The following is a 27,693-nucleotide window of genomic DNA, read 5'->3' as shown; positions in this document are numbered from 1 at the left end:
GTGTGGGGGGGATGTGAGGTCACGTGGGGGATGTGAGGTCACGTGTGTGTGGGAAGGAACAGGGAGACCTTACTCTCACATGTTTAGTAACCACAACACAGGCACCTATGATTCATAAATAGCCCCCACATTCTTACTACTGATCACCGCTCTCATTTCAGTCTGGCAGACTTTGAAAGTAGCATATCTGTGTGGATAAACGACACTAGGAGAACTAACGGAGAAACCGAGAACACTCGCAGGGCATAAGCCCTGGGCCAGCACACCAACCACGTGCGCTCTAAAATGAGCAGAGAAGCATGATGGACTGACAATGTCCTCTGCGCAAAGGCAGGGCTGCCTGGAGACCCACTGAGGACACTTGAAGAGGCCACACGATTGGGCCCACCGTTTTTTACAGTTTCAGATTTCTTTAGTCCAGGGCAGGCACAGGCATGGGAATTTTTATTTTTAAGCTCCCCTGATGATTTTAATGTGGACCCAGCAAGATACCAAGAATTCTTTTTCCTTCCAAATAATATATTTTGATGAACTACATTCCCTTGGCTTAAAGTTTATTCTCTGCATCCGTATCATTTGTGGTTCTGCCTTCTTTCATTTGCAAACTGAAAGGGAGGGAATGCTAAAGTTTTTAACAAGTAACATTGTTACTTGTTTTTAACTAGCAACATTGACCTCCTCCAGTCAGTGCCCCCGGAATGGTAGAAGAGAGATTTCTATTTCACAGTGAGGGTCCCAGGAGGCCAAGGACCTCTGCAGAAACTCACCCAGCAATGCTGGGTTAAGTCAAGAATAAATCAGCATTTCAAGCCAGACCACTAGATCACAGGAATGGTCTTGGAAGGTCTATCTAACATTTACTGGTTTGGGCTAGACTGCTCTAAACACTGAGGTCAGGGAGGTCAGCTGGGGCATGACTTCCGGAACTCAAGAGGCCAGCACTGTGAACCAGTTTCCGGCACTCTTCCTGGATGTCAGATGTTCTCCGCCCAGGTGCCCCAGGCCTGCTGTGGAATCTGGACCCCGGGGAAGAAAGATCATCATATGACCAAGGGTTTGCTCCACATAATGAGCTTAACAAACCTCTAGTCCTCACCACGAGCTCCTTCAGGAAGACTCAAGTTCTTAACATTTTTCCAGTTAGAATTGCTTTTGCCCGAGGGACCATTAAACTTCAGAGTAGATTTCTCCAGACGATGACTGACCCCCCCCCCAAGGAAAACACAAAAGCTAGTGTTTGAAAACACAGCACATGACCCCCTCCATGAGATCCCTGAGAGGCCGGGTGGCCCCATAGGGGAGAAAAATCCAAAGTGCAGAGATACAACCTCGGGGGAAGGAACCTGCCTTCTCCTTGGGACAAGACAGTCTCCAAGACTGTCATTTGGTTAACCAGCCCCAATGCTTGAGGGGAGGCTGAGAAACTGCCTGCTTAGCCACACAAGAATTCACAAGCAGAGTCTTGTATGAAATGAGACCCTGGGTGGAGATCAATCTCCTGGGCTCCTTTGTGGCCTTCAGCACACTTTCTCCAAGTAATTTTTTTGTTTTGTCTTATTCAGAGCATCATGTGTTGATGTTCGTCCTTGTCCGTTTTTACAACACTATAAGCCTCAGAAAAAAATCCAGAGTGCATTCTGCAACTCCACATGGTGGGAACAAAGTGTGTTTGTTGTGTGTTACGGTCCCTTCTTAGAAGGGAGTTGATAGTTATTTAGAAGGGCACACTGTCCTGGGGTTTAGCTGAGTGACTATGGAGGGCCACTGGGAGGTCCTCTCTCAGGAAACAGGTTAGGAGGGGTGTCAAGAACTCGGAGACAGATCACAGTTAAGGAGTGTTTCAAAATGTCTAGCATAACCCTAAAAGACCCAAGTAGAGCTGCACATTGTCAAAATGAACATCTGTAGGAGCCTACGCTAGGAGGGGTGATGCTTGCTTGGTTACAACGCCCTGCCTACTGGCGTGGAGAGCAGCGCCTGGGTTTGCCTAGAGCCTGCCACTTAAGCCTTGATCTGTTTAGACCCTCTGAGAAATTTCTGTGAAACAGTGGGATCACAGCGTGGTGGCAGTGGTGGGATGCTGGTAGGATTTCCAGTTGTCAATAATGTAACAGGATTCCCATAAACACTAAAGATTTCAAATAATCTGAGAGCTACTAGGCATCCAGAGAGAAACACCAACAGCCTTAATCTGTTTCCTTACCCAAGTTTGTTTTTTAAATGTAGACCATTCAAATATGTCACAGAACAAATATCTATCTATCTATCTATCTATCTATCTATCTATCTATCTATAAAATTGATGTGCTCAGTGTAACTCTGCCTACTTATGAACTCTATCCTCAGGAAATGTATTAAAAAATCATGTTCCCATCAGAAAAAAAAGATGAACCACCACTCATCCCATCCCCCAACACAGACACCACAAACAAAGATGAAATAGAATTATGGCAGTGCCTTGGTACATGGCGAGGTCTGGTAGAACATAATCAGAAAAGCGAGAGACATTCTGGATCATAATTCCTCGAGCCAAATCAAAGCCATGACACATACTGTTTCCCCAGTCTCCCACCCTTCACCAAAGAATCAAAGACCCTTCTGACCTCGTAGAGCATGCGTCCGTTGCGGGAAGTTCTCAGACATCCAGTAAGCAGTCAGCCTTTATCTGAACAGCACAGTGTACCTTCATCAGTGACAGGTCCCTATTCAAATCCAGCAGATAGCTTCTGTGTCCCCAGGGAGGAAGCAGGGCTGAAGGCTCTCCAGGAAAGCTTGACCAGTCCCAGGTAGCAAAAGACTTCCTCTTTTAAAAAATAAAATGTTAGTTAGCTACTAACAACTTCACTCCTTTCCTTTCTGGACCTGAATAACTTTTGTCACTCCATGGAGACACTTGAAGACTGAGGAGTGAGACCTTTGTACCAGCATCAGGTCCAAGTCATCCGAGCAGGCTTCCGCTTGGTTTAAAAGAATCAGAGCTGTGAGGAGAGAGACAAGGGAGCCAGCCAACAGGATGTGTGTGGCTGGAGTTCCTGGCATGAAGTCTTGGCTTTCATGTTTATTTTTGGATGTATTTTTCTTGGGCCTTTGATGCAAATTTCTGGCCTGGGAAGTAACCCTACAGTAGAAAATGTGAAGTTGCCAAGAGTCAGCATCGGCTTCTGCCTCGGGAGAAGCAGGGTCCTCTGCTTGCAGACTCCAGGGCTACCTAGAAAGGTGCAGATTCTGGGACAACTGCCTCCTGGGCTAGTGACAACCATCTGAAATGCTGGTCCCCAACTAATCACTAATGCAAAAGTAAGACAACCTGACATGAACATGCTGAAGGGGACCACGGAGTCCATCCGGATGACTCCTGACATCTGTATCCTCAGACGCTGCGTCTTTGGTATCTGGCTTTCATTTCCTTGACAGTTACAGATAGACGGGAGCATGGAGTTGATTCAGGCAGGAGCAGCTGCCTGCTGAAAGCATTGTTACAGTATGACAACAGTTCTTATTCACAGGGGTTTGCAAGATTGCTGATAAATAGAAATCATTTTTGTCCCCCATGTATGTATGTAAAGAAGGCAGTGAAGAAAGGTAGTTAAAGAGCCTCTTGTAACTGACAACATATCTGGTAGAATCTTCTAGGTAAAATACCACTCTAAAAATTGGAGAATAGAGAGACACAAATATCTTTCTTCAATAGCATCATGGCTCCGGGAAATACCACTTTTTACAGATTGCTGTTCTAAAACAGAACCGTATTTATTTTATATACATTTGTTTATTTGTTTATTTATTGCTTGTTTTTCAAGACAGGGTTTTTCTGAGTAGCCCTAGCTGTTCTGGGAACTCACTCTGTAGACCAAGCTGGACTTAAACTCAGAAATCCGCCTGCCTGTCTCTCAAGTGCTGGGAATAAAACGTGCCCACACATCCAGATCTACTAATTACTTTTATTATTTAATTGTATATCTTGTAAGACATGAAATATCATTTTGGATATTCCTGAAGCCGCAAGAATATTTGGGGGGAAAACCCTGACAATCACTACATCTCATTTATTCTGGCTGAAATAAAAGCATGGTAGAAAATCAACAACTGTACAGGTAATAGTCACAGGCAAGCAGCCACCTCATTAAGAAGGCTCAATTTATAATTTTTAAATGCTGCTTTTATTTTTAAATACTGTCATTTCATTACCATCTTTAAATTTTCAAAAATGTATTCATCAATATATATTATTCAAAGATGTTCAAATATGACTCATAGTAAAAGAAAAAAGATTCCAGAGTGATGTTTGCACAATGGAAAAGTGGGTAAAGGTGGTAGACTGCAGGATCTAGGGTATCCTAGTAATGTCTCTTCTGAATTTGACCACACCGGCCTGTCCCATCCATTTCTCTGAGCACACTGGACTCATTGCTTTGCAAAGATCTGAAAACAAATCCAAAAGCACTCTCAAGTACACACACTATTAACTGTGAACAGGAAAATCAGACAAACCACCATTACCATTACCAGTGGTCATCTATCAATGGTTCTCAACCTGGGGGTTATGACCCCTTTGGGAGTCAAATGACCCTTTCACAGGGGCCAAATATCATATATCCCGCATATCAGATATTTATATTATTATTCATAACAGTAGCAACATTACAGTTATAAAGTAGTAACAAAATAAATTTATGGCTGGGGGTCACCACAACATGAGGAACTGTATTAAAGGGGAGCAGCATTGGGAAGGTTGAGAACCACTGTCCCAAACCTTCAGAAATTCTCAGGCGGTAGGCACCAAGAAATTCGTAGAACTGGATAATAAATCAATTTCATATTTATTCCAAGAGCTGCCATCCATCATAAATACCTATAATCTTGGATCAACTATTAATAGCTGGTTTACATTCCCAGGTCTCCACTTAATTGCTTTGCCATTTAGCTTCCTTACAGAGCCTAAAAATGCCACTGGTGTCAAAAGGTTTAAGTTATAAATTATAGTTGTCTTAAGAATTGAAAATGGCTGCCCAAGACTTTCAAATTAAGTTTCTCCTGGATGAAATTCAGAAATTTTACTGTCTCCAGTCATTCCAATCCCCTGCCTCTCTTTCTCTTCTGAGCTATTACTGAAAACTCAGAAGTTTTAATGTTCCGGTGGACCAACCCAGCATCTTCAAATCAAACCATAAACTGAGAACTAAAACATTGGAAGGAAGGAGAAGAAATCAGTGTTCTTTGATAAGATATAAGGATAAACAAGGGCTGGAGAGATGGCTTAGCAGTTAAGAGTACTGACTGCTCTTCCAGAGGTCCTGAGTTCAATTCCCAGGGACCACATGGTGGCTCACAAACATCTGTAATGGGATCTGATGCCCTCTTCTGGTATGTCTGAAGACAGTTAAGGTGCATTCAAATACATAAGTAAATAAATCTTTAAAAAAAAAAAAAAAAGAATAAACAAGAAGCTTTGAGCCTCTGTCTTAGATGTAGGGAAATGTTTCTAGCCACATTGTGACAGTTATTTTAAATACCCCAGAGCTGCCTCTTTAACTAAGAACACAGAGACCACAGAAAGGCAGGAGTCCTTGCAATGGAATTAAACAGGATTCCAAGGCTTCCTGTAGGTGGGGTTCAGAGAGTGCCTAGCTGCAGAAGCCTGGGGAACCTGCCTGGGGAACTCACCTGGGGAAAGAGAGGGGCTACTCCCCTCACTCTCTGTGGCAAGTCAGATCTGGGGATGAGAGAGCAGAGTACTCCTGCGGCTGATCACGTAGCTACTCTCAGGCTGTGCCATCTGCTAATGACTAAGGACCTCGATTTTAGTTCCTACAACCCCTCTGAGTGGAGTTAACAGCTAATTTAAGGACTCCCAAGCTAAATATAAGGCTTCTTGCCATAAAACAGACAACCCCCTATAGCATTCCTCCAAAGTCAATGATCAGATGAGAGAGATGCACATGCAAATTTAGAGCCAGACTCAGGGTCTCACACTTCTAAGATCTGGAACATCTGAGCTCACCTCATCTGGGAGCTCTGGACCTGGTTGGTGCCCTCTCTGAGGGTCACAGGTCATCAACATTCCTGCAACTGGAGGCTAGACTCCTTCACACATTATCCTGTCTTCAGACATGGTTCCTAACAGGTCCAACTTGAGTCTCTACGTAAGGTTGGATTTTAATGTTTTGTAACAGAGCCACTTAGCAGTACAATGGGTGGCTGAACTACAAACCATATTATCTGACATAATGAAGGGAAAAGTATTCGATTATCCAACATTTTGCTTGCAGTTAGTGCCATTATATGTCTCTGGTATACCCCAACACTCAGAGACTTAGACACAAAATTTAATGATAATGACGTATCATATTCTTAAATTACATTGTTGACTTATTTGCCATCTCCTCCAACTAGCAAAGTAGCGGCCCCTACCCTGACAACAGAACCCTGCCAGTCTTGCTCACTGATGCCTGACACACGGGAGCTGCTTAGCATTTGTTGAATAAATAAGGCTTAAAGTAAGCACCATTCAGGCTTTCCTGAGAATCTACTTTAGACTTGTACAATTTCCTGGGATTATGTGCACTGCGTATGCACATGGATGCCCCTTAATAAAGCCTTGATTAACAGGCTGCCACATGAGAGGCTTATTGAATTTTCACTTCAAATGCTTTAAACACTGCCTGAACATCTCGCTCACACCCTGCGCCTAGATACATGAACAGGCAACTGGAAAGAAGCGCCTAACTGTGTTCTCTTGGTACAAGTTTCCAGTCCGCAACCTATAAAAGAAGTCAGGATAAAAACATCCCCGCCTTGCCGCTCTGAAGAGCTCTCCAGATCTTGTCCCCACCACAGGCTAGAGAGATCAGAAGTCAGGCTCTCAAGTTACAGATGAGCAGTGGTCCACAGAGCTCGGGGAAAGGTTTGGGGCAGCCATGACAGCTCTCTCCCATTTAAGAATTTGTCCCTTTGGGTATATGCCGAGGAGTAGTATATTTGGGCCTTGAGGTAGAACTATTCCCAGTGTTCTGAAAAAACACCACTTGATTTCCAAAGAAGTTATACAAGTTTTCACTCCAACCAGCAACGGAAGAATGTTCCTCTTGCTCCACATCCACTCCAGCATGTGCTATCTCTTGAGGGTTTTTTTGTTTTTTTGTTTTTTGTTTTTTGTTTTTGTTTTTGTTTTTGTTTTTTGCTTTTTCAAGACAAGGTTTCTCTGTGTAGCCCAGGCTCGAACTCAGAAATCCATCTCCCTCTGCCTCCCAAGTGCTAGGATTAAAGGCATGCACCACTATAACCTGGCTTGAGTTGTTGATCTTAGCCATTCTGATGGGGATAAGATGGAACCTCATAGTTGTTTTGATTTGCTTTTCCTTGATGACTAAGGACTTTGAACATTTAAGTGCTTCTCGGCTATTTGAGATTCCTCTGTTGAGAATTCTCTGTTTAGTTCTGTACCCCATTTTTAAATTGGGTTATTTGGTTTGTTGGTGTCTAATTTCACAAAGACATTTGTTCAACTATGTTCATAGCAGCTCTATTCATAATAGTCAGAAACTGGAAATAACTCAGAAGTCCCTCAACTGAAGAATGGATAAAGAAAATGTGGTACATTTCCACAATGGAATAATATTCAGATATTAAAAACCAAGACATCATGAATTTTGCAGGCAAACAGGTGGAACTTGAGAATATCATCCTAAGTGAGGTAACCCAGTCCACAAAGCACATGCATGCATAGTATGTACTCACTTAAAAATGGGTATTAGCCTTAAAATACAGGTACCATGTTGCACTCCACAGACCCAAAGAAGCTAAACAAGAAGAAGGCCCAAGTGAGGAAACGTGAATCTCACTTAGAATGGGAAATAAAACAGTTGTAAGAGGCAGATGGAGGGAAAGAACTGTGAGGAAGAAGGGCTGGAGAGGGAAATGGGGAATTCAGGATCAGGTGTGGGAAAAACAGGACAGATGGATAGATGGCCGTGAGAATGAATGGAAATCTGAAAGTGATGGGGGTGAGGAGGTAGGTGGCATCTCCAGGATGAGACAGAGACCTGGGATAAGGGAGATGCCCAAGAGTCAATGTGGGTAACCTAAGCTGTGACACACTACATTGGGGATATGGAATCTGAAGAGGCCATCTCCTGTAGCCAGGCAATAGAACCCCAATAGAGCAATAGAGACACCAACCGACCTACAAAACTTTCAACCCAAAATCTATCCTGTTGACAAGTAATGCAGGCATGGGGGAGGGAGCAGAGACTGAGGAAATGGCCAACCAGTAACCAACCCAACTTGAGACCCATCCCATGGGCAAGCACCAATCCCTAACACTATTTATGATACTCAGTTGATCAGGAACATGTTGATCGCTGAGAGGCTCTACCCAGCAGCTGACTCTGATGGATATAGTCACCCACAGCCAAAGAGTGCTTAGGGACTCTTATGGAAGAATAGGAGGAAGGATTGCAGGCCCCAAAAGGGATAGGAACTCCACTGGAAGACCAACAGAGTCATCTAACCTGAACCCTTGGGGTTCTCAGAGTCTGAACCACCAACCAAAGAACACACACGGGCTGGACCTAGGCTTCCCCACTCATATGTAGCAGATTTGTAGCTTGACCTTCATGTGGGTCCTGAACAACTGGAACGGGGGCCACCCCAAAAGCTGTTGCCTGTATGTGGGATAGGTTCTTCTAGCTGGGCTGCCTTGTCTGGCCTCAGTGGGAGAGGAAGTGCCTAGCCTCTCAGAGACTTGAAGTGCCAGGGTGGGGGGATACACAGAGGGACCCCCCATCAGCTCAGAGAAGGGGAGGAGGGAAGGATTGTGGGTGGGGGTAAACAGGAGGAGGGCAGTGAACGGGACATAAAGTAAAAAGCATATATATTTACATATTTATATATTAAATTTCAAAAAATCGTCCCTACAAGGAAGACCAATGGGAATCAGCCTTGAGATGTGTAGATGTAAGCTATCCAAGAGACAGAGGCATCACCAACAGAAGACGGCCATTCTGAGCCTCCTGCTGCATTCATCAGAATTTTCTGGCAATCAAATAACACGTTTGACTTGACTGAATTAAACTTTTGGCCCTAGCATCTCTTTATAGAAAACCTGAGTAAAGGCGTCAGCAGAGACAACATGGGAAAACAGTCAAGACAAATCACCGGGGAGAGGCAAACTGACCAGGCCTTTTTAAAGAAGCCAATGAAAAGAAAGATGGAGACAAAGAAGGGGGTGGAAAGAGAAGGGAAGAGAGAGAGATGCAGAGAAAGCTAAGCAGGGCAAGTTTATTAGAACAATCCAGTATAATATGTGTTTTGTTTTATCTTCTCCTGAGTCTGGTTGGGGGGGGGAAATATACCCTTGTGATGACATTAGAGTATTACTAGGCACTACTACTATTCAGTCCGTGGGCACGAAATAGTATTATGGGTTGTAGCAGGGCACTAATTTCCTTGAGATACAAATTGAATACTCAGGATGAAGTGACATGCTGTCTCGTTAGCATTAACGAGGCTCGGAAGAAAAGCAAGATGGAGCGAATGCAGCTGCGCAGTAACTGCCGGGCAACGTATTGGGAAGTGAGTGCTCATTGTATTATGACTTTGTCTGAAAAGCGGTCTTATAGCTTGTTTTAATGTTTGTAGGCAGCAACTTCTCAAGAACTTCCTTCAGAGCACTGCAGGCTCCTAACTGAAAGAAAGAAATGTTTTTCTGCGTTTCCCCAAAGCTCCCCTATCGGGCTGATAAATGACTGGCCGCGGACGGAGCGGCTACAGCGGAGCATGGTACCTTTAGGAATGGCTTCCTTTCTTAAGTCAGCTTCCCAAATTCTCATTATGAAAAAGACTTTTCAGTTTACCCTTTAAAATGAAAGACAACCCCCGAAAAGGCTTATTTGCCTCAAGCCTGGCTCCTTCTGATTGACAGAATATCTTTGCCCACACACCTCACATAAACTGATTTTCACTTTTCCTTTCTAAAAAGAGAGAGAGAGCTTTGTCTCTGAACTTTACAGAGCAGTTGGAGCTCTTTAATATTTTCTAAGAGAAACATTTCAAACAAGCAACCCCACAATTTATTCACGGCCGCCAAGAATAAAAGTAACGGGCCTCACCAGCGAAGCCTTCCAAAAGCGTAGCGTGACTTTTACGACAGAGCACCATCGCTCATTCACCTGCAGGCTAGCGCCCCCAATGCATCAGTCATTTGTTTGGCTCTGGAGGAAACTATTTGATTATACAAAATTCTTTTTTAGATCAAGTTTGAAATCTTAGCCACACTGGAACAAGTGGCGAAGCCTGCGGACTGGAGGGGTTAACTCCTGGATGTACTGAGCCAGGGACAAAGACAAGGAGTCACCACAGGTTAAAATCTAAAGCTAAAGGAGCTGAAAGGAAGGACAGCATAAAAGATTCGAGGCCCGGCCGGGCCTCTCTGAGTGCTCTATCTGCCATTGACTGCATATACGATGATGTATTCTCACACTTCCTGTAAATGAGCGCTATGCCCCAAGGGATGCTGGGAAGTATCGGTAAATGCAAACGCCAACAAGACCAGCGGCATCCATCTACTGCTGGGCCACCTATGCGTTTTGAAGTTGGCAAGTAACCAGACATCTTTATGGCCCCCCGTTTTCCATACCTTATTATAGAGCACATCATTTTTTAAAAGCATTTAAATGAGCCAGATGTTAACCCCATTCATTCCACTTTCTCCGGGAATGTGTCAATAATGATTTTTAAAATGCAAAAGAAAATGTCAAAGTATTTTGTTCCCTGGTTAAGAATACATCTGTGGAATAGGAAAGAGAAAATTCATACAACACTCTATGGTCATTCAGGAAATAATTATAAGGTATGTCAAGCCACAGAAAACCGAGCAAGCACTAATTTAGCAACAACAACAAAAAATGGATGTCTTATGTCAAAATGGCTTCTTCACTCACTCATTTCAAAAACAAGTTTTGAAAATTAAATTCCATCCACCAGCTCAGAAAAGCACACATTAAGGCTTGACTGCTACGCCATTATCCACGAGGCAGTGTTCTCTCTCTATGTCGCTCTCTCTCTCCCTGGAAACTGCATTAACTGACAGGAAGCCTAGGGGCTCACCTCCCATAGTGCCTTGAAGTCTTCCTGCTCAATTCGGAGAAGCTCACTGTTCTCTCTGGTAACGATGGTTGCATGGCGAGGTGTGTTGTCCAGAATGGACTCTCCAAAGGCTGTCCCAATTCCCAGAGTACAGATGGTCACCGCATCCTGAGAAACCCCCCCACCAAAAAAAAATCATTAGAAAATTAAATATGCAATGGATGAGAGACTTGCCTTTTATTTAAATTGAAGTATAATTTCTATGAAAAAAAATACCCAATTTCATTGTGTGGTTCAACATATTTCAGCAAACATACACACTGGTATAAATGAGACCCAATCAAGCCTTACACCCTTTCACCCCTAAAGGTTCTCTGTACCCCCTATCCAGTAAAGACTCTCCCATCAGAGGGAATCGCTGCACTGATTTCCATCCTCAGAAAGATGTCTTGCCTGTAAGGGAATGTTACCTGGAAAGAGACAGGGAGTAGGTTTTAATCTGTGTTTGGCTTTTTTGGACCAATGTAATATGTCTGAGTAGCCTGTGTTCTCACACAGATCAATGGGTGTTTTTCCACTTACAGGTAAGGTAGTTTTGTATTCTGTGGCCATGTTACCATTTGTTCATCCATTCTCATACTGGGACCTCTAGGGTGTTAGTATAATAATAATAATAATCCTGAATAATCCTAATAACAATAATCTTTTTTAGTGAGAAGGAATGACCACATTATTTAGGAAATTGGAACCAGGCTGCTACTGTATCTGGAAAACCAAAGGGCCAAGTTGTGAGTTCCCAGAGGTGGCCTCGGTTCAGGCATTAAAGACACCATAGAGCTAGATTCTAAGTCTTTTCTGAGTAGAGATGTCAAGATTTTTGTATCATGCTGCCTCCTGCAGCCACACAGGGGAAAAACATGCTGGAAAAAGCACTGGGATGCTTCTTATAAATTGTGATCGAGTTGTTACTAAAGTAACTGAAAGTTACTAAAGAAGTAGTAAAAACCAATTCCTCTCTACATGCAACATTGGCGAGAATGTTTATATTTAATTCTAACTACTTTCAAACAAAGCAAATAGCCACTCCAAATCATCTACAGATTAATTCTGCAGGCATTGTAAACTAAGGAGCTACACCAGGGTGAGCCCCCAGTTAGAAGGTATCCTTTCCCTTTCATGCATCTAATACCCAATCATTGGCAAATGTTATTAAGATCCAGTTAGTGACTCTGCAGTCGCATTACTGAGATGAATGAGCACAAGAGTCCAGCTCCTTGAACCATGGCAAATTGCTTCTGCAAAGATATTACCCTCTAAAATTACGTTCAGGAAAATAAAAATCAATAATAGTTCAGAAAAGGGGGGAAAAAGATCCGAGGGAAATCTATAAACAGCCATGGATAAATTCTCCAGAGGGACATCCGCAAACAAATTCATTCAAAAAGCATACCCAGAACTGAAGTTAGCAGTGCTCGGGAACTTAGTAAGTAACTTTCAAATTCTGGTTGACACATGTGATGAGCGGTGAACAATCACGGGGCCTCCACAGGGTTCCCAGAAGGGTCTCACTAGAATACTGCACTCTTCTGTCAGCTTAACTTCAGAACCAATTCTTTTGCCTAATATACACTTTGCAGTGTTGAGACTTTGTTTTGTTTTGTTTTGTTTTGTTTTCAAGACAGGGTTTCTCTGTGTACCCCTGCCTGCTCTGGAACTCTCTCTGTAGATCAGGCTGGCCTCTAACTCAGAAATCTACCTGCCTCTGCCTCCCAAGTGCTGGGATTAAAGGCATATACCACCACCTCCTGACTACTGTTGAGACTTTCTAATACTTATGAGGGACCCTTCATGAGGATGAGGCAAAAGGGTTTTGAAGACCTCACTTATGTGAGAACTACCTGACTGCTCGCAGATTAATCAGGCATCTTCCTCTCCCCTCCTAACTCCTGTAGCTTATCACCATGGGGTACACAGGTTCAGGCCTGGTCATATCCAAAACTCAGTGATGGCGGCACTGCTACCTGCGCTGCTTGGAACAGTCCACAGTAACAGACACCCAGTCCCAGTCATTGCTCAGGCGCCCAGCTCCATCCCAAGGATCCACACTGTCACCAGAAGTGAGTGTGTGATCAGTCCTTCCCAAGTCTACTCCTTTGTGCTTGGACGAGTCAAATTTAGACAATGCCAGCAGTAGAGAACCTGCCTAGCACGCACGAGGGCCTGGATCCGACCCAGCACCTCATCCAGACTAATACATGTCCTCATCCTGAAACTCAGGCTTGGGAAACCTCTCCTCACTGTCAGAAGCTTCAGACTTCATGAGGTTCAGAATATTTTTTTAAGGGCAAATTTCCTTAGGAATTGGAAAGGATCTGGGAGGTATTGGTTAGGCACTAAGATAATTGAGCCCAGGGAAATGGAAGGAATCGGAAATTATATGTACTTTATAAAGACTAACCAACATTAGAATTTGGGTTTCCTATGGGCTTAGGAAAAAATTATCAAGTAAATCACATCCGGAACTTTCTCCCAAGCATCAGGATTAATAGGTTGCTCAGCACATAGGTCGAAAAGCTAGATAAATGGGCGAGATTCTAGAAGAGGCAGTTTTTCTGTATCCATACTACTGTCTCCCTAGGTCTCCACAGGTCAGAAGTCAATGCCTGAACCCCCATAAGATCTCTGCCTGTTGCTGAACATATCTGTCTCTATATGCAACATGACACTTCTTTAAAGTCTATACATGGGCTACAGTTGTGCTCCTACCACCATGCTTACCCCCCAGGGACTCTTGAGAACAGTGTCTACCTATCCTGTTTGCCTGCAGATTGCTCACTAAGGTCATTAAAAAAAAAAATGTTTTCAGTGCCCTAGAGAATGAAGACAGCAGTCAGAACTGCCTGGGACCATGAAACTGCCCTGGTCTGGATTAGGTTGGAGGATCTTCCAAATGAAAACTAAAGATTCAGGAATGCCAATGACTTCATGAAGTTCAGGTGGGTTTAGTCAGCCCTGCTGGAGCCCTGCCAGATTTCCAAACCACTGCAGCTCTCTCCATACATCCATACACACAAGCAAGGTGCTGCCTGGAGCAGCATCAGCTGGCCCAAGAACAGAATGCTGGGCAGGCATCCTAAAGGTCCGTATGTCCTTCTACAAAGAGGCAGGGCAGTGGGAGGAGCCAGCAGCTTCCTTGCCCTTCTCTGGAGAGAGCCCAACTTCCCACTGAGGAAACAGACTGATCAGTACCCTTTTAAAAGAATGTTTTAAATATTTAATTTTGTGTAGGTGGGTTATTGCCTTCATTTGTATCTGCACAAGTGTGCAGTGCCCTTGGAGGTCAGAAGGTGACATAGGATCCCCAGGATTAGACATCTGCATAGATGTAAATGGAATGCTGTACCATGACTCAATGTGGTTTTGATCATGATGTCTCCTTTGCCCATCAAAACTGACATCATGTTATTTGAACGAAGCATGACTAGAAACAAACACTTGGTCATTCCTGGATGTTCCTATTGATGATAGAGGTAGAGTGAACTGCCTGGAATCAGAAGAGTTTCCATTTTTTAAGATTGTGGGATATTTGCATTATACGCACGTGCGCGCACGCGTGTGTGCGCACACACACACACACACACACCCACACACACAATCAGAAGATACTTTGCAGGAGGGACCTTGCTCTAAACACAAAATCACTTCTGTGTCATGTTTCCTGATGCACATTCTGAAAATAACTTCATATTTTTTTCACGTATGTTTCATGTTATTCATGTATGTACATGTGTGTGCACATGTGCATGGGGGTGCACAGGTGCACACCTGGAGGCCACGGACAGGGTCTTTTGAGAGAGGACCTCTCACTGAATTTAGCACTCACCGACTGGCTAGGCTGTCTGGCTAGCGAGTTTTGGGGATCCACCTGCCACCATCCCTTCCAGTTCCTGTATCACACTGGGTTACAGATTGTATATCCAAGCCTGGGGTACTGGAGGGCTGAACTCAGTTCTGGTGTTTCTCTGGCAAGTATTTTATCGACCAAATGACCACCCCATTCCCTGAACTGTGTCTGAACTACTTGTCCTATAGGATCAGATATAGAAAATTCCATTCCTAGCACTCAAAAAGTTTCAGAATTTGAAACATGTAGGATGCTGAGGTTAGGAATGCTGTTACAGTGATCCGCACTATCATCATTGTTATTGCTGTCTTAGAAGCTAGACAGATTCAGACTCTAAAACGTTCAGTATCTTGTCCAAACCAGGCATAGGGAGAACTGAGACTAGAAACTACTCAGTCTCTTTACCTAGCTACAGACTTCCTGTTCCTGCTGATTCTTATAAAAGCATGCTGATGCGTTATTTGACAATACATCTGTAGCCCACGGGCTCTCAAGTAGTTCTGTGGGGAGAGTTCCTAGTCAGCCAGTGTGGAGGTCCGGCTCCCCACGGGGCCTGCTTCCTGACTCCCCGTCTTACCTAGGGCTATGAACGCTTTGATGAAACACTAGAACCGAAGCAACATGGGAAGAAAAAGCTATATTTAACTCATATGTCCACATAACTGTTCATCATGGAAACCAATCATGGCAGGAACTCAAACAGGGCAGGAGCTGTTGCAGAGGCCATGGAGGGGTGCTGCTTACTGGCTTGCTCAGCCTGCTTTCTTATAGAACCCAGGACCACCAGCCCAGGGATGATCCCACTCAGAATGGGCTGGGTCCTCCCACATGGATCGCTAATTAAGAAAATGCCCTACAGGCTTGTCTACAGCTAAATCGTACAGAGGCGTTTACTCCAGGGTTCTCTACTATCAGGTAACTGCAGCCTGTGTCAAGATGACTTGAAATTATTCTACACATTCCCTGCCCACATGTATACCTCAGTCTGTATGCCTGAGCCTTTGGCCCACAAAACCACAGCTATCTTAGATACTGGGACTAAACCAAAGGATGCCAAGAAGCCTGTGGTGACAGGCACTAAACAAGAGGCAAAGGAAGTCCACACAGAGACAAAAGAGTCAGATGTGGAAGAGGCCTGAGCCTTGGCCGACCTCGATTACACTTCCTCCAAGGCTTTGGGTCTCCTGAGTCCTCTGGGAAATGGTCACAATCTTTTTAATAAGATTAACGCCTGGAGAGATGGCTTAGCACTGGTGATCTTCTAGAGGTCCTGAGTTCAGTTCCCAACAACCACACAGTGGTACAGGACCATCTATAAAGGGACCTCATGCTCTCTTCTGGCATGCAGGTATACATGCAGATAGATCACTCATATACATTAAATAAATAAATGTTTTTTTAAAAGATTAATAGCAGAACACATTTTAAACATTTCTTTATTGGGAGACAGCTACCATGATACGTATACCATAGCATGCCTGTTGGGGTCAGTGTGAGAACTTGTGGGAGCTGGTTCTCTTTGTCTAGCATGTGGGCTTCAGGACTTGAACTGAAGTCATCAGGGTTGATGGCAATCACATTTACTGGTTGAGCCATCTTGCCAGAATTAAATACATAAAAATAATACAAGGGAAACTATAATTCCTAACTCAGTCACATTGCCACACATGTATAGGTTTTCTACACCTCTAAAAAGCAAATTACATTTTTGCCATTATTTAAACAACAGAGAATCTCTGTAGTCGTGTTGTATTAAGCTTCATCTAATGATGGCTTTCAACACTTAAATTCCAAGTTTCTCTGTCCCCCAGTCTGGATGTCAAGTGGTTTGAATGATCTGCAAAACACTTGAGCTCTCTGGGGGAGCTTGTATTCAAAGAAACCCTCCTGACAATCCTGCTGTAAATCAAAGAATCCTTTTGTACTGCGACTAATCACCCCTTAATTTATCTGCTTTGTGCATCTGTATGATGGTGTTATCACATCTTAAAGCAAGCATTCTCACCAGAGCCGGTTCACACGTGTTCATACTAAACTGTGAAGTGGTCATAGTGGTGGTAAGGAGGCCAGGGTTCCATGCCCCAAGCAGTATAAGTGGTCCATTGAAACCCAGCCTACGCAGATGTTCTGGGGGACGTCAGAGTAACTCAATAGATACCATACACGTGAGCTTTGTCTGTGAAGAACCCGTGAAAGTTGTAAAATTATCCTGCAGTTTTGAAGAGGTATCAGATCTTAGGCCAGACGTGGATGGCTCATGCTTCTCAAACCAGCACTGGGGGGGCAGAGGTATGTACATTTCTGAGTTTGAGGCCAGCCTGGTCTTCTATATAGTAAGTTTTGGGCCAACCAGGGCTATATAGTAAGATCTGGACTCAAAAAAAAAAAGAAAGAAAGAAAGAAAGAAAGAAAGAAAGGAAGGAAGAAAAGAAAAGAAAAAGAAAAAAAATGCCCCCTCCCCCAAGAGTAATCAGATCTGATAGTTATTCAGAGTTCACTCATTTCTGTGTTAGTAAGTCAAGAATTAATAATCTTATTTGTGTTAGGTTATCTTTAAGTGTATAGGTAGACTCAGAAGCATAAATTCTCACAAAGCAAATGTTTTTATAATGTTCATTTCCAGCCTATACTTGCCACTAGGTTTCAAAGCTCTTGCATTTGGCTTTGTGAGCTTGAACTTGCTCCTGGAATTTATTGAGTCCTCTAAGCATTTTTAAGTAATCAAATTGAATGGAACTCAATTTCAGAGTCTGTCAAGGCATCCAACTGTACGTGTGTCAAAAGGATTTACTGCCAAGCAGGAAAGCAAGATACTCCTAAGTCAAATGTGTTTTCTGGCGAGCAGGAATGGTGAGGCCGGTTCCTTTTAGAGCGTGTCCCTGGAATCAGCTTGTCGGGCAGCTGATGGCCATCAATCGGGCAAGCTGGCTGGGGCTGGCTTGCAGAGCACTGCCTGGCACGGGCATTTCTAACCAGTGCAGAGTCTATCTGGCCAGCACTGTGTCACCCAGACAAAGAATATTTAACAAAACTAAATGTAGGGTGAGTTGTGCAGAGTGCTAAGTCAATTAAAAGTCTCTTCCTAATGAACAGCTCAGTCAGAGCCAGAGCACGGTGGGAGTCAGCGGTGACACCAACCACAGCCAGCTTGCCACCTCTCACATTTTCTGGGCTTTGTAAAACTGTTCAGAAATGTGCTCAAGTAATGTCTCCCAAAAATGGTGATGTCACTGAAAGCAAAGCGAACAGAGTGAGTGGTCAAATGGAAGAATCAGGGAGAGGAAGCAGAGAGGGCGAGGGAGGGAGGGAGGGATGGAAGCATGCGCAACACACACACACACACACACACAGAGAGAGAGAGAGAGGGGGGAGAGAGAGAGAGAGAGAGAGAGAAAGAGAGAGAGAGAGAGAGAGAGAGATCTGGGCTTCAAATTTGATAAACAAAATGCATCTGTGTTGTAAAAGCAAAGGCAGGCAGGGACGACTAAAGGTTTTCTATTTGACCTTAAAGAGAAAAACAGCAAGAGGTCTTTTTTTCTAAAACCAGAGTAAAAATTGCCAGATAATGGCATAATGACAGATGAGGGGGTGGGATGGAGTGAAGACCAAGGCCAAGTGCAGCCCAGAATCTCTGCTCCAGTGAAATGGCTGAACAAAATTTAAACTCCTGCAGTTTCAAACGCTGGGATGCATTTGCTGGTTTTCATGTTCTAACACTGCCCTCTTGTGACCAATGCTAGCATTGCAGGCATGGGACCCAACAGCTCTCCAGGATAGGCAACCAACTTTTTATTAGTTACCAGAAAACACAGGGACCCTGCAGCTCAGTTAGGTATGACTATGCACAGTTAGATATGCTGTGAACTGAGGCGAGTGGGTCCTACCTTAATGACTCGGTGCATATAAAACACTTAGTACAAAGCTTTGGATGAGCAGGGTCCCTGTTGTCTAATAGAGTAGGTATATATACACCCACTTAAGGTTTACCATCATCATCATCATAATCACCATCATCATCATTATTACTACTATTTGTTTGTATTGTTTTGGGGTAGGATCTCCCTGGAGGTGCAGACAAAGTGTCACTGGGGAACTAGAGAGACTACTCCTTAACAAGATCTCTGTTGCCAAGTGGAAATCTACATTGAACATGCAATGCCATGCTGGGATGCCATTAGACCTGGGTGCTGCCTGTAGGCACGTCCCCTCGTTGGCTGGTCAAATTTCCATAAGATAGCAAAAAGAACGGATGAGCAGGAAGGCAGGAAGGCCGTCTGAGAAGCTAGGAAACATGTCTCTGATGTGAGTGCACATTGCAGTGAGCCTGGGTTTTGTTTGATGGTGAGGAAGAGTAAACATGGAATAAAAACAGGAAGATAGGAGTGAGGATTACAGGTCTCTAAAAGCTCTTCCTCACAGGGCTATGCATTTCCCAGAATTCTTAGGGCAAACATGGTTGTTACAAAGTAGCAATGCGGGACTGGGAGCAAGAGTATCAGCTCCTTGGGGAGGGTCTCCAGGTGGGTCATATCCCTGCTCTCCAGGGACTTTCTCTCTCCCAGCCAGGTTGCTCTGGAAGCCGTCAGCATGGGGAACTCAGCTGCCCCGAAATGAAGGCTGCATAAGCAGGATGCCACTCTGAGGTCCACCAGGAATAGGAAGGAAACTGCTTGAGAAGTGAGCTATGCAGCTCTTAACAGGATTTTGTGTCATTTGGAGACAGCATGAGGTGGTCGGCAGCTGTTTCTACCTTTCGCTCCCCGCCTGCACCCTCACCAACTCTGGCTGCTAAGCTGACAGTGGGACTGAGCCCTGTGCCCCAGGGGGTGCGGGGGGGGGCGGTAAGTGATACCTAAACCTGAAGCCCTGTGAGCCCATCCTCACCACACAGCAAAGGCAGGAAGCTGGCAGGCCCACTCACACCCTGAATCATTTTCATACTTCTCTACAGTGTGGGATCAGCAGATATCTTTACTGTGATCTTAGGCATCAGTGATCCAGTGGGCATTAATGAATATACATTGCCCCTAGATCCCCTGGATACTGGTGAGACACCTTTGGACACCTCAAAAAGCCATGCACGTTGACTAACTCTGACAATGGCAAAGAAAAGACGCAGGGATGACGGGGATACCAGTGGCCTCTAGCTCTTCAGCTTCCCACTCCATCATCCTAAGGAGACCGTGACTTCTCTGTGGACAGGCATGATGTAACACACATGGGCCAATCTATGGGTGGGCTCAAGCCACTGTTGGGACAGGCTCTGTGAACAATGAGGGTTCCGACTGCTTGTGTGGGGAACATCACCAGTGAAAAATGAGTATATCCTAGGGCCCAAAGAGTTTAAAAAAAAAAAGCCATCCAAACCAACCGTAAAGCAGGGCACACACACACACACACACACACACAGTATTCCTATGATCCTGGACAATATGAGTGATGGAAAGGAAATAGCATATAGGATGGTAAGAAGGTAATAGGAGTTTATGAAGCAAGTAGAATATTTATATGTACACTCTTAACCCCCTAGCACCACATAAACAATGGTAACTTTTTCAGAAAAAGAAAAAGCATCAAGTCAATAAAACCCAATAAATGTATAGCATAAGAAATATTATGCCCATCTCTTCAGGGGCACCACCACCCACTCCTTCATCCGAGTCAGGATCCTTTTTTTCTCCCAGCTGCCCACACAACACATCGACATTCCTTCTAACCACTTTGCCCCTACCCTGTCACCTGTGTCCTCAGTTTTCTTCCTTTGTCTATCCTGCTCCACTTTGGGTGTGCTATGGAATGGAGAGCCACACTAGTCTAACTGTACATCGCTAGATCTAAGAGGTGGTCATGGACGACTGGGTGGGTATGTTGGTGAAGGTCTGGGACTCTGAGTTGGCATCACAGGCAGAAAACAGGAGAGAGGAGCCCCACGGGGAGCTGCTTCTGCCAACTGGGATCCCAGCTGGCCTCACTTCTATCCTTTCCTCTTCCCAGCCTTCGGGCATGCATTATGGTCAAGGACATAAGCCCCAGAGTCACAAGGAACTGGCTGCCTCACATGACGGGCATGAACACAAAAGTGGGATAAAATGAGTCTCATCAGAGCTCTCAAGAGATCAAGAGTCAGGCATTGGTGGCATACGCCTTTTATCCCAGCACTTGGGAGGCAGAGGCAGGCAGATTTCTGAGTTCAAGGCCAGCCTGGTCTACAGAGTGAGTTCCAGGATGGCCAGGGCTACACAGAAAACCTGGCTATACAGAAAAACCCTATCTCGAAGAGAGAGAGACAGAGAGAGAGAGAGAGAGAGAGAGAGAGAGAGAGAGAGAGAGGGAAGGAGGGAGGGAGGGAGGGAGAGGGAGAGGGAGAGGGAGAGGGAGAGGGAGAGGAGAGGCATGCACAGGGCGTGGCTACTGCAATTCTTGTAGGATGCTCGGTGCACAGAAGCCCTTCTTGCTCTTTGCTCACTGTTCTGGCCCAGAAAGCATCTAACAGACCCACACAGGGGTGAAACTCGGATGCATTTGGGAACTTGTCACTGTATCTCTTTTGACTTGGTGAGAAGACAGACAGAGGGTCTCAGAGAAAGAAAATTGAGATGCAGGCTAGCAAAAGAAGGCTGCCCTCTCCTCTCCGATGACTGGACCCTGAGCACAGCTCTCTTCGATCCTCTCTCAATTTGCCTTCAATCTCTTGTAACTGTTTTTTCTTTCTCTTTCCTTGCCTCCAACTCTCTACTCACCCTTCCTCATGTGTGGACAACAGGAAGAATGCAAACTTTGAACTATGTCAGACCTAAATTTAAATCTAGTTGATATGCATCTGGGTGGCCCCAGAGGGTTAGAACTGCTGTCATAGAGCCTCGTAGCCAAGCCTGTGAGTACACCAGCACATAAATGCCTACAGATGAAGCCAGTAGCTGTGTAAGGGATATATAGTGGTATGATGGATGTTCTAGGCCAACCTGGTGATCACTTGTTTAGTCAAACACTAGATGTGTCATAAAGGGTTTGGGGATGTGACTAATGTTATAGTGAATAAAATTTACATTTTTTTCATTTTCATATATTATTTGAGGGGATGATGCACACATGCCACAGGACACATGTGAAGGTCAGAGGTCAACTCTATAGAGTCCATGCCATCCTTCCTCCTTTTGCATATGTCCCAGGGATCAAACTTAGGTCTCCAGATTTGGTCTCCAGGCTTGCACGAGTGTTTTTACTTATTGAGCCATCTTGCTACCCATAAATAAACATTAAAGAAAGCACATGACCCTTCCTAGAGCAGGTGGGCCTTGCATCAATTAGCTGATGGTCTTAAGAACAAACCTGTTCCCCTTGGTGTTCCCACAGAAGAGTCAGTTTCCAGCATCCGAGCTCAAGAATGCAACATCAGTATTAATTACCTCTACCCAGTCCCGACATCTGACCCAGGAGTTCAGGTTTACTAAACCCCATCAACCTCAAAATCAATCTCTCTCTTTGTCTCCTCTCTTCTTCTTTCCCTCTCTCCCCTTATTTCTATTTGCTTCTTTTTCTCTTAGAAAGGGTGCTTTTCTCCCAAGCTAAGCAGCCAGGCTGATTGCCCCCCATTGCTACCAGGTAGAGGCTAGTGCCCACCACACAGCCAGACATGGAAACCGGGGTTCCCCCTTCTTGTTTTTACAAAGCCTGGTGGAAGGATGTCAGCCATCTTGCACATTCTCCTTAGCTTCTTCCTGTCCCACAGCTGGGACCATGAGCTACCTGAGATCCTGCGCCCCCTGTCTACCTCCTAGAACAGGTAGAGTCAATGTCCCTTTTCTTACTTGAATCCAAATGATGAGAATAAATCCAGAAAACTGTTTAAGCTTTACAGGAGGGAGTGTGCAAAGGAGACAGTAAGCAGGCATCAGTGGAAAGCTAATAATTCCTCACAATTTAGGAGACGAGGACACCAAGCCCAGCTTAGAAAAGTTTCCTGTATTAGGTTTAAGGTCAACATTACAGGTTAAAAACCTACAATTAAATTATATTAAATTAAAGTGTAAAACCTCAGAACTAATCAGCTCTCCCCTGCTAGGACCTCATGGGGCTCTCCCATTGCCACAGGGAAATATTCCTAGAGATCCTGACCACATGTTACTTTAACCTCATCAAAGTCTCCCGCCACAGCAGTGGCTGTGTGACTGGCACTGTTGCTGTTCCTGATGACACTTGGCACGGCTGCCCTGTCTTCCCTCTTCTCTCTCCTCCTTAACCTTCACTTTCTCCTTTCCTTCCCTTTTCAGCATCTCTCTTTTCTCCATCAGGACGTACTCAGGGCCAAACCAAGAGTAAGAGGGACCAGCAGATGACCCTGTGCAGGGTCCTCCCTGCGGCACGTCTGTGAGGGAAGACTCTCAGGTGGGATGAGTACCCAGAAGCTCTAAGCAGAGACACCCAGGAGTGCCCACCAGGACAGCAGAATGACAAGTGTGTACATGCGTGCATAAGTGTGGGCTGTGTGTGTGTGTGTGTGTATGTGTGTGTGTGTGTAGGAGGTAATATTTTATCATCTTGCTTTCTTTTCCTTCTTATTTTGAAAGTCGCTTGTAGCTCAAGCTGACCCCAACTCTCCATGTACCTCAGCATGACCTTGAACTCTTCATCCTCCTGCCTCCACCTAGAATATTGTACACCACTACATCTGGTTTGTATGGTACTGGAAATCAAACCCAGAGCTTCCAGCAAGCTAGGCAAGCTCTCTACCACCTGAGCTACATTCCTAGCCCTCTTCATGGTTCAGTGAGACCACACAGAGGAGTGATTTAGAGCATGTGACTAGACTCAGGACTGCCTGTGTGTGAATCCTAGTTCCCTTACTCTCTAAATGTAATGCATCCTTTAGGCTAAGCTATTTAACTCTTCAGGGCAGGGCAGGGGGCATGGTTTCCTCGTCTGTAAAGAGAAAACAAGAATACAACTGTCTTAGTTAGGGTTTTACTGCTGTGAACAGACACCATGACCAAGGCAAGTCTTATAAAAGACAACATTTAATTGGGGCTGGCTTAGAGGTTCCGAGGTTCAGTCCATTATCATCAAGGCAGGAACATAGCAGCATCCAGGCAGGCATGGTGCAGGAGGAGCTGAGAGTTCTACGTCTTCATCTGAAGGCTGCTAGCAGAATACTTGCTTTCAGGCAGCTATGATGAGGGTCTTAAAATCCACACCTACACCTACTCCAACAAGGCCTACCTCCTAATAGTGCCACTCCCTGGGCCAAGTACATACAAACCATCACACCAACCTTGCCCATAGCTTGCATGAGGGTTCAAAGAGTAAAGTAAGACCTGTGAAGTGTTTAGTAAACTGCTTTCTGGGGGTGACTATGCAAAGAGGGGGGGCTGTTTTCAGACCCATGGGGAAACTGAGTCAGCTGATAAAAATCAAGAGTCTTCTCTGACATCCAAGGAAAACTAGTCGTGAGAGAGAAAAGGAGTTGAGTCACCACAACTGGGAAGCAGGAGCTGCAGGCCATGTCTGGTGAACTCTCTGCACAATGGCTACACAGGGAAAGTACCTGTGGGACAAGAGTGACTCGCTCACCAAAGTGAACAGTAGACCATCCGCAGCAGTGGGCCCAACTTCTTCATCTGGAAACTTCTATGTTCCCAATCCTCTTTTGAGATACAATTTTAAGAGGGTGGCTCTGGCTGAGCAGATGCTTCAGCAGTAAAGAGCACTGGCTGCTCTTTAAGAGGACGTGGGTTCAGTTCCGAGCACACACATGGTGGCTCACTACCATCCATAAGTCCAGTTCCCCAGGGGATCTAATGCCCTCTTCTAACCCCCTCCAGCACCAGGCATGTATGTGGTACACAGGCTTACACACAGGTAACACACACACAGAGAGAAAAAAAAAGACAATTGTCCATCCATCCCTACAAAATGTAAATCTCAAATTTAGAATCACAAATATTTTTCCATTTGAAATGTGTTGCCAAAAAGAGCTCAGAAGCTGTCTTTTATACATTTAGTGTTCATGTGTACACATATGCATGCGGGATGTGTGTGTGTGTGTGTGTGTGTGTGTATGTGTGTACTCTTTTGTGGAGGCCAGAGGTGCTCGATGTTGGGTGTCTTCCTCAATTGCTCTCAGCCTTATTCTTTGAGCCAGGGTCTCTCACTGAGTCTGGAACTCACCAACTCACTGGCCAGTGAGCTCTAGTGACCTGCTTGTCCCTTCCTCCCTCTGAGAACTTCCTGGTGTAGTGGGTTGGCCTAGTGCTGCTTGATTCTAATGCTAATTTGGGGCCCCCTGCCAAGACTGGTTGCCCCAAAGGTGAGAGAGTCCACAAGTAAGCCACTGAGTGACCCTGCCCTCAGTTAACTGTGACTGGTAAATGAAGATGCCAACAGCCATTTGCTGGGCAGAAGAGACATAGGTGGGGTTGAGGTTTCACGGGCTTGGGGAGAGAGGACCAGGAGGGGGAGGAGGGGAGGAAGATGCCAGCATGGAATAACGGAGAGATGTGCAGGAGAGGAGAAAAGAAAAGCTACCATGGATTAGCTCTGAGAGCTGCCCAATTGGAGCTAAGAGTAGCCCAGGTAGAACATAGTGAATAGTAAGTAATAACTTTTTGAGTTATCGACTGAAAAGTTGATTATAGCAGCCGTTGTGCTGCTTTAAGGCATATTAAATCTATAAAGGCTGTGCGTCTCTTTTATCCAGGAACTCAACAACCAAAGGTGGGGTAAAGCCCCAGGTCAGGATTTTAATATTTTCTACTACCTATGGCCCTCAAATAACCAGCTGCCCAGCTACTGTGATGCTTAAGGCTTACTAAATATATAAAGGCTGTGAGTGTGTCGACCACAAGCAGGCTGTTGTGTGGATGCTGAGGCTTGAATTGAACTCAGGTCCTCATGTTTGTACAGCAGGCACCATCCTGACTGAGCCACCGCCCTAGCCTAGAAAAGACGTTCTTTGTGTGTGGCTTACTGTTTGTTTGTTTTGTTTTGCTGAATTAGGGTTGTGGTTTTTGTTTGATTGGTTGTTTGGGGGAGGGCTTTTGTTTTGACTTTGGTCTTTGGTTTTTCCAGACAAGGTTTCTTGTGTATCCCTGTCTGTCATGAAACTCACCCTGTAGACCAGACTGGCCTCAAGCTCAGAGATCCACCTGGGTCTACCTCCAAAGTGCTGGGCTTAAAGGTGTGCGCCACCACATCCAGCTGTGGAGAGAGCAGTGTTTGAGGGTTCCCCTGTCAGCCACTTTTCCCTGCATCTCGGGACCTCCAAGGAGGCTGATGGGGACAACTTCTAATATGAAGAAAAGTCACCAAGCGATGTGGAGAAAGGCTCCCAAACTCTCACCTTGTGCAGCAGCAGTGAAACTGTCTATCACAGTGCTATGGAACAGTTTGCACATACCAGGAGGCTGGCAGCTCCTGAGGCAGTCAGTGCGTTCCTGTCCTGAATGTTCCAACCCTTCACACCCAGCTCATGTCACATAAGACTCTCAGGGTATGTTTGTGATGTGATTAAACAAAGGAATTCCACGGACACTTATCGTGGGGAAAGTAGATTTGAAAATGTGTCTTTAAAAAAAAAATACCATGGTGTGCAAGGTCATGAATTTGAGGGACAAGGTCATAAATTTGAGGGGGAGCTGGGCGGGCACAAGAAGTTGGAGTCGGAAAGGGGTGGTGGAAATGGTATAAATACAGTACTCACATATGAAATTCTCAAAAAAACAAATCTTACTAAAATCAACAGTAATAATACACTCTAGTTGTTGTTGTTGTTGTTGTTTTTACATGTGATATGGTACTGGGGACTGAACCTAGGGCCTCACACATGCTAGGCAAGTACCTTACCACTGAGCTACAAGCCCAGCACTTTTTTTTTCTTTTTTAACGATAGGGTAGATTACCTGGTGACTGCTGGTCTCAGATACTTTAACATCCAAAGACCCAGCTAGGACAGCATACCAGTTGGTTCCAATGTCCCCTTGGCGAAATACTGAAAGAGAAACAGTGGTGTAAGCATGCTGTGAACAAGTTTGATGACTGTAACCCTATAGATCCTCACTGGACATCATAAGCTTGGCTTATTACCACCCTTCCTTGATCCATTACGACAAGAATACATGGCTTTCCTCAATGCCATCCACCCACAAAGCTTACCCTATAGATTCAACATTCTAGGAAGCAGGTACCCCATCAACACAACACTCCCAGACACTGATCTGCAATAATTGATCATCCTGACTGCAGTAAGATCCTTTGGCTCAACATAGTAACTCCAAGATTGAATCATAGCCAGTCTGGTTTACATAGCGAGTTCTAGGAGAGCCAGAATCACACAAACCATGGAGTGTCATAATCCACTAACATCCCATGTACCTCATCTTAAATACTATGCTTTGATTCTTGGAAAACTATGACTCTCACCAGGAGAACGGCTTATTGGACTTGCCACATTATGCCACCCAACTTCATGGATCTGCGTCACAACCACCATGGTGGCCCACAGTGGCAGCACTCAGGCTGAAGTGAGAGGACTGTGAATCCATGGCCAGTCCAAGAGATAGCAAGACTATGTCAGTTAAAAAGTTAGTAAATAGATGGACGGATGGAATGTGTTTTCTAGAGGAACACATTTTCTTTTAAACCAACCAATGGATGGTTTCTTTTTCTTTGTTTATAAAAATTAAAGGCTGAGTCCTCCGTTTTCTTTTTTT

The 27,693-nt window shown here is 44.8% G+C and overlaps 1 protein-coding gene and 1 long non-coding RNA gene across 5 annotated transcripts in view; one reads left to right on the top strand and one right to left on the bottom strand.

The window, feature by feature from the left end:
- Rapgef4 (Rap guanine nucleotide exchange factor 4) overlaps positions 1-27,693 on the bottom strand; it is a 293,101-nt gene that overhangs the window by 199,100 nt on the left and 66,308 nt on the right. For 2 of the 4 annotated variants that reach the window (XM_031370606.1, XM_031370607.1), the window contains exons 3-4: positions 26,884-26,972; positions 11,107-11,253 (exon numbers count right to left, since the gene is read on the bottom strand). In XM_031370606.1, coding sequence (XP_031226466.1) covers positions 11,107-11,253; positions 26,884-26,972 — 236 coding nt within the window. Of the gene's footprint in view, positions 1-2,603; positions 2,920-10,109; positions 10,610-11,106; positions 11,254-26,883; positions 26,973-27,693 lie in introns of those variants that run through there. The other 2 variants (XM_031370611.1, XM_031370609.1) reach the window with 2 other exon arrangements.
- On the top strand, positions 9,459-11,312 carry LOC116090304. The gene is made up of 2 exons (XR_004118635.1): positions 9,459-9,573; positions 10,251-11,312. It is a non-coding gene; the product is annotated as an uncharacterized LOC116090304 (long non-coding RNA).

The sequence above is a fragment of the Mastomys coucha genome, unplaced genomic scaffold, assembly GCF_008632895.1.
Source record: "Mastomys coucha isolate ucsf_1 unplaced genomic scaffold, UCSF_Mcou_1 pScaffold15, whole genome shotgun sequence".
NCBI classification, from domain to species: Eukaryota; Metazoa; Chordata; class Mammalia; order Rodentia; family Muridae; genus Mastomys; species Mastomys coucha.
The sequence above is the reverse complement of the archived record's forward strand: the minus strand, read 5'-3'. Positions and strand labels throughout refer to the sequence as shown.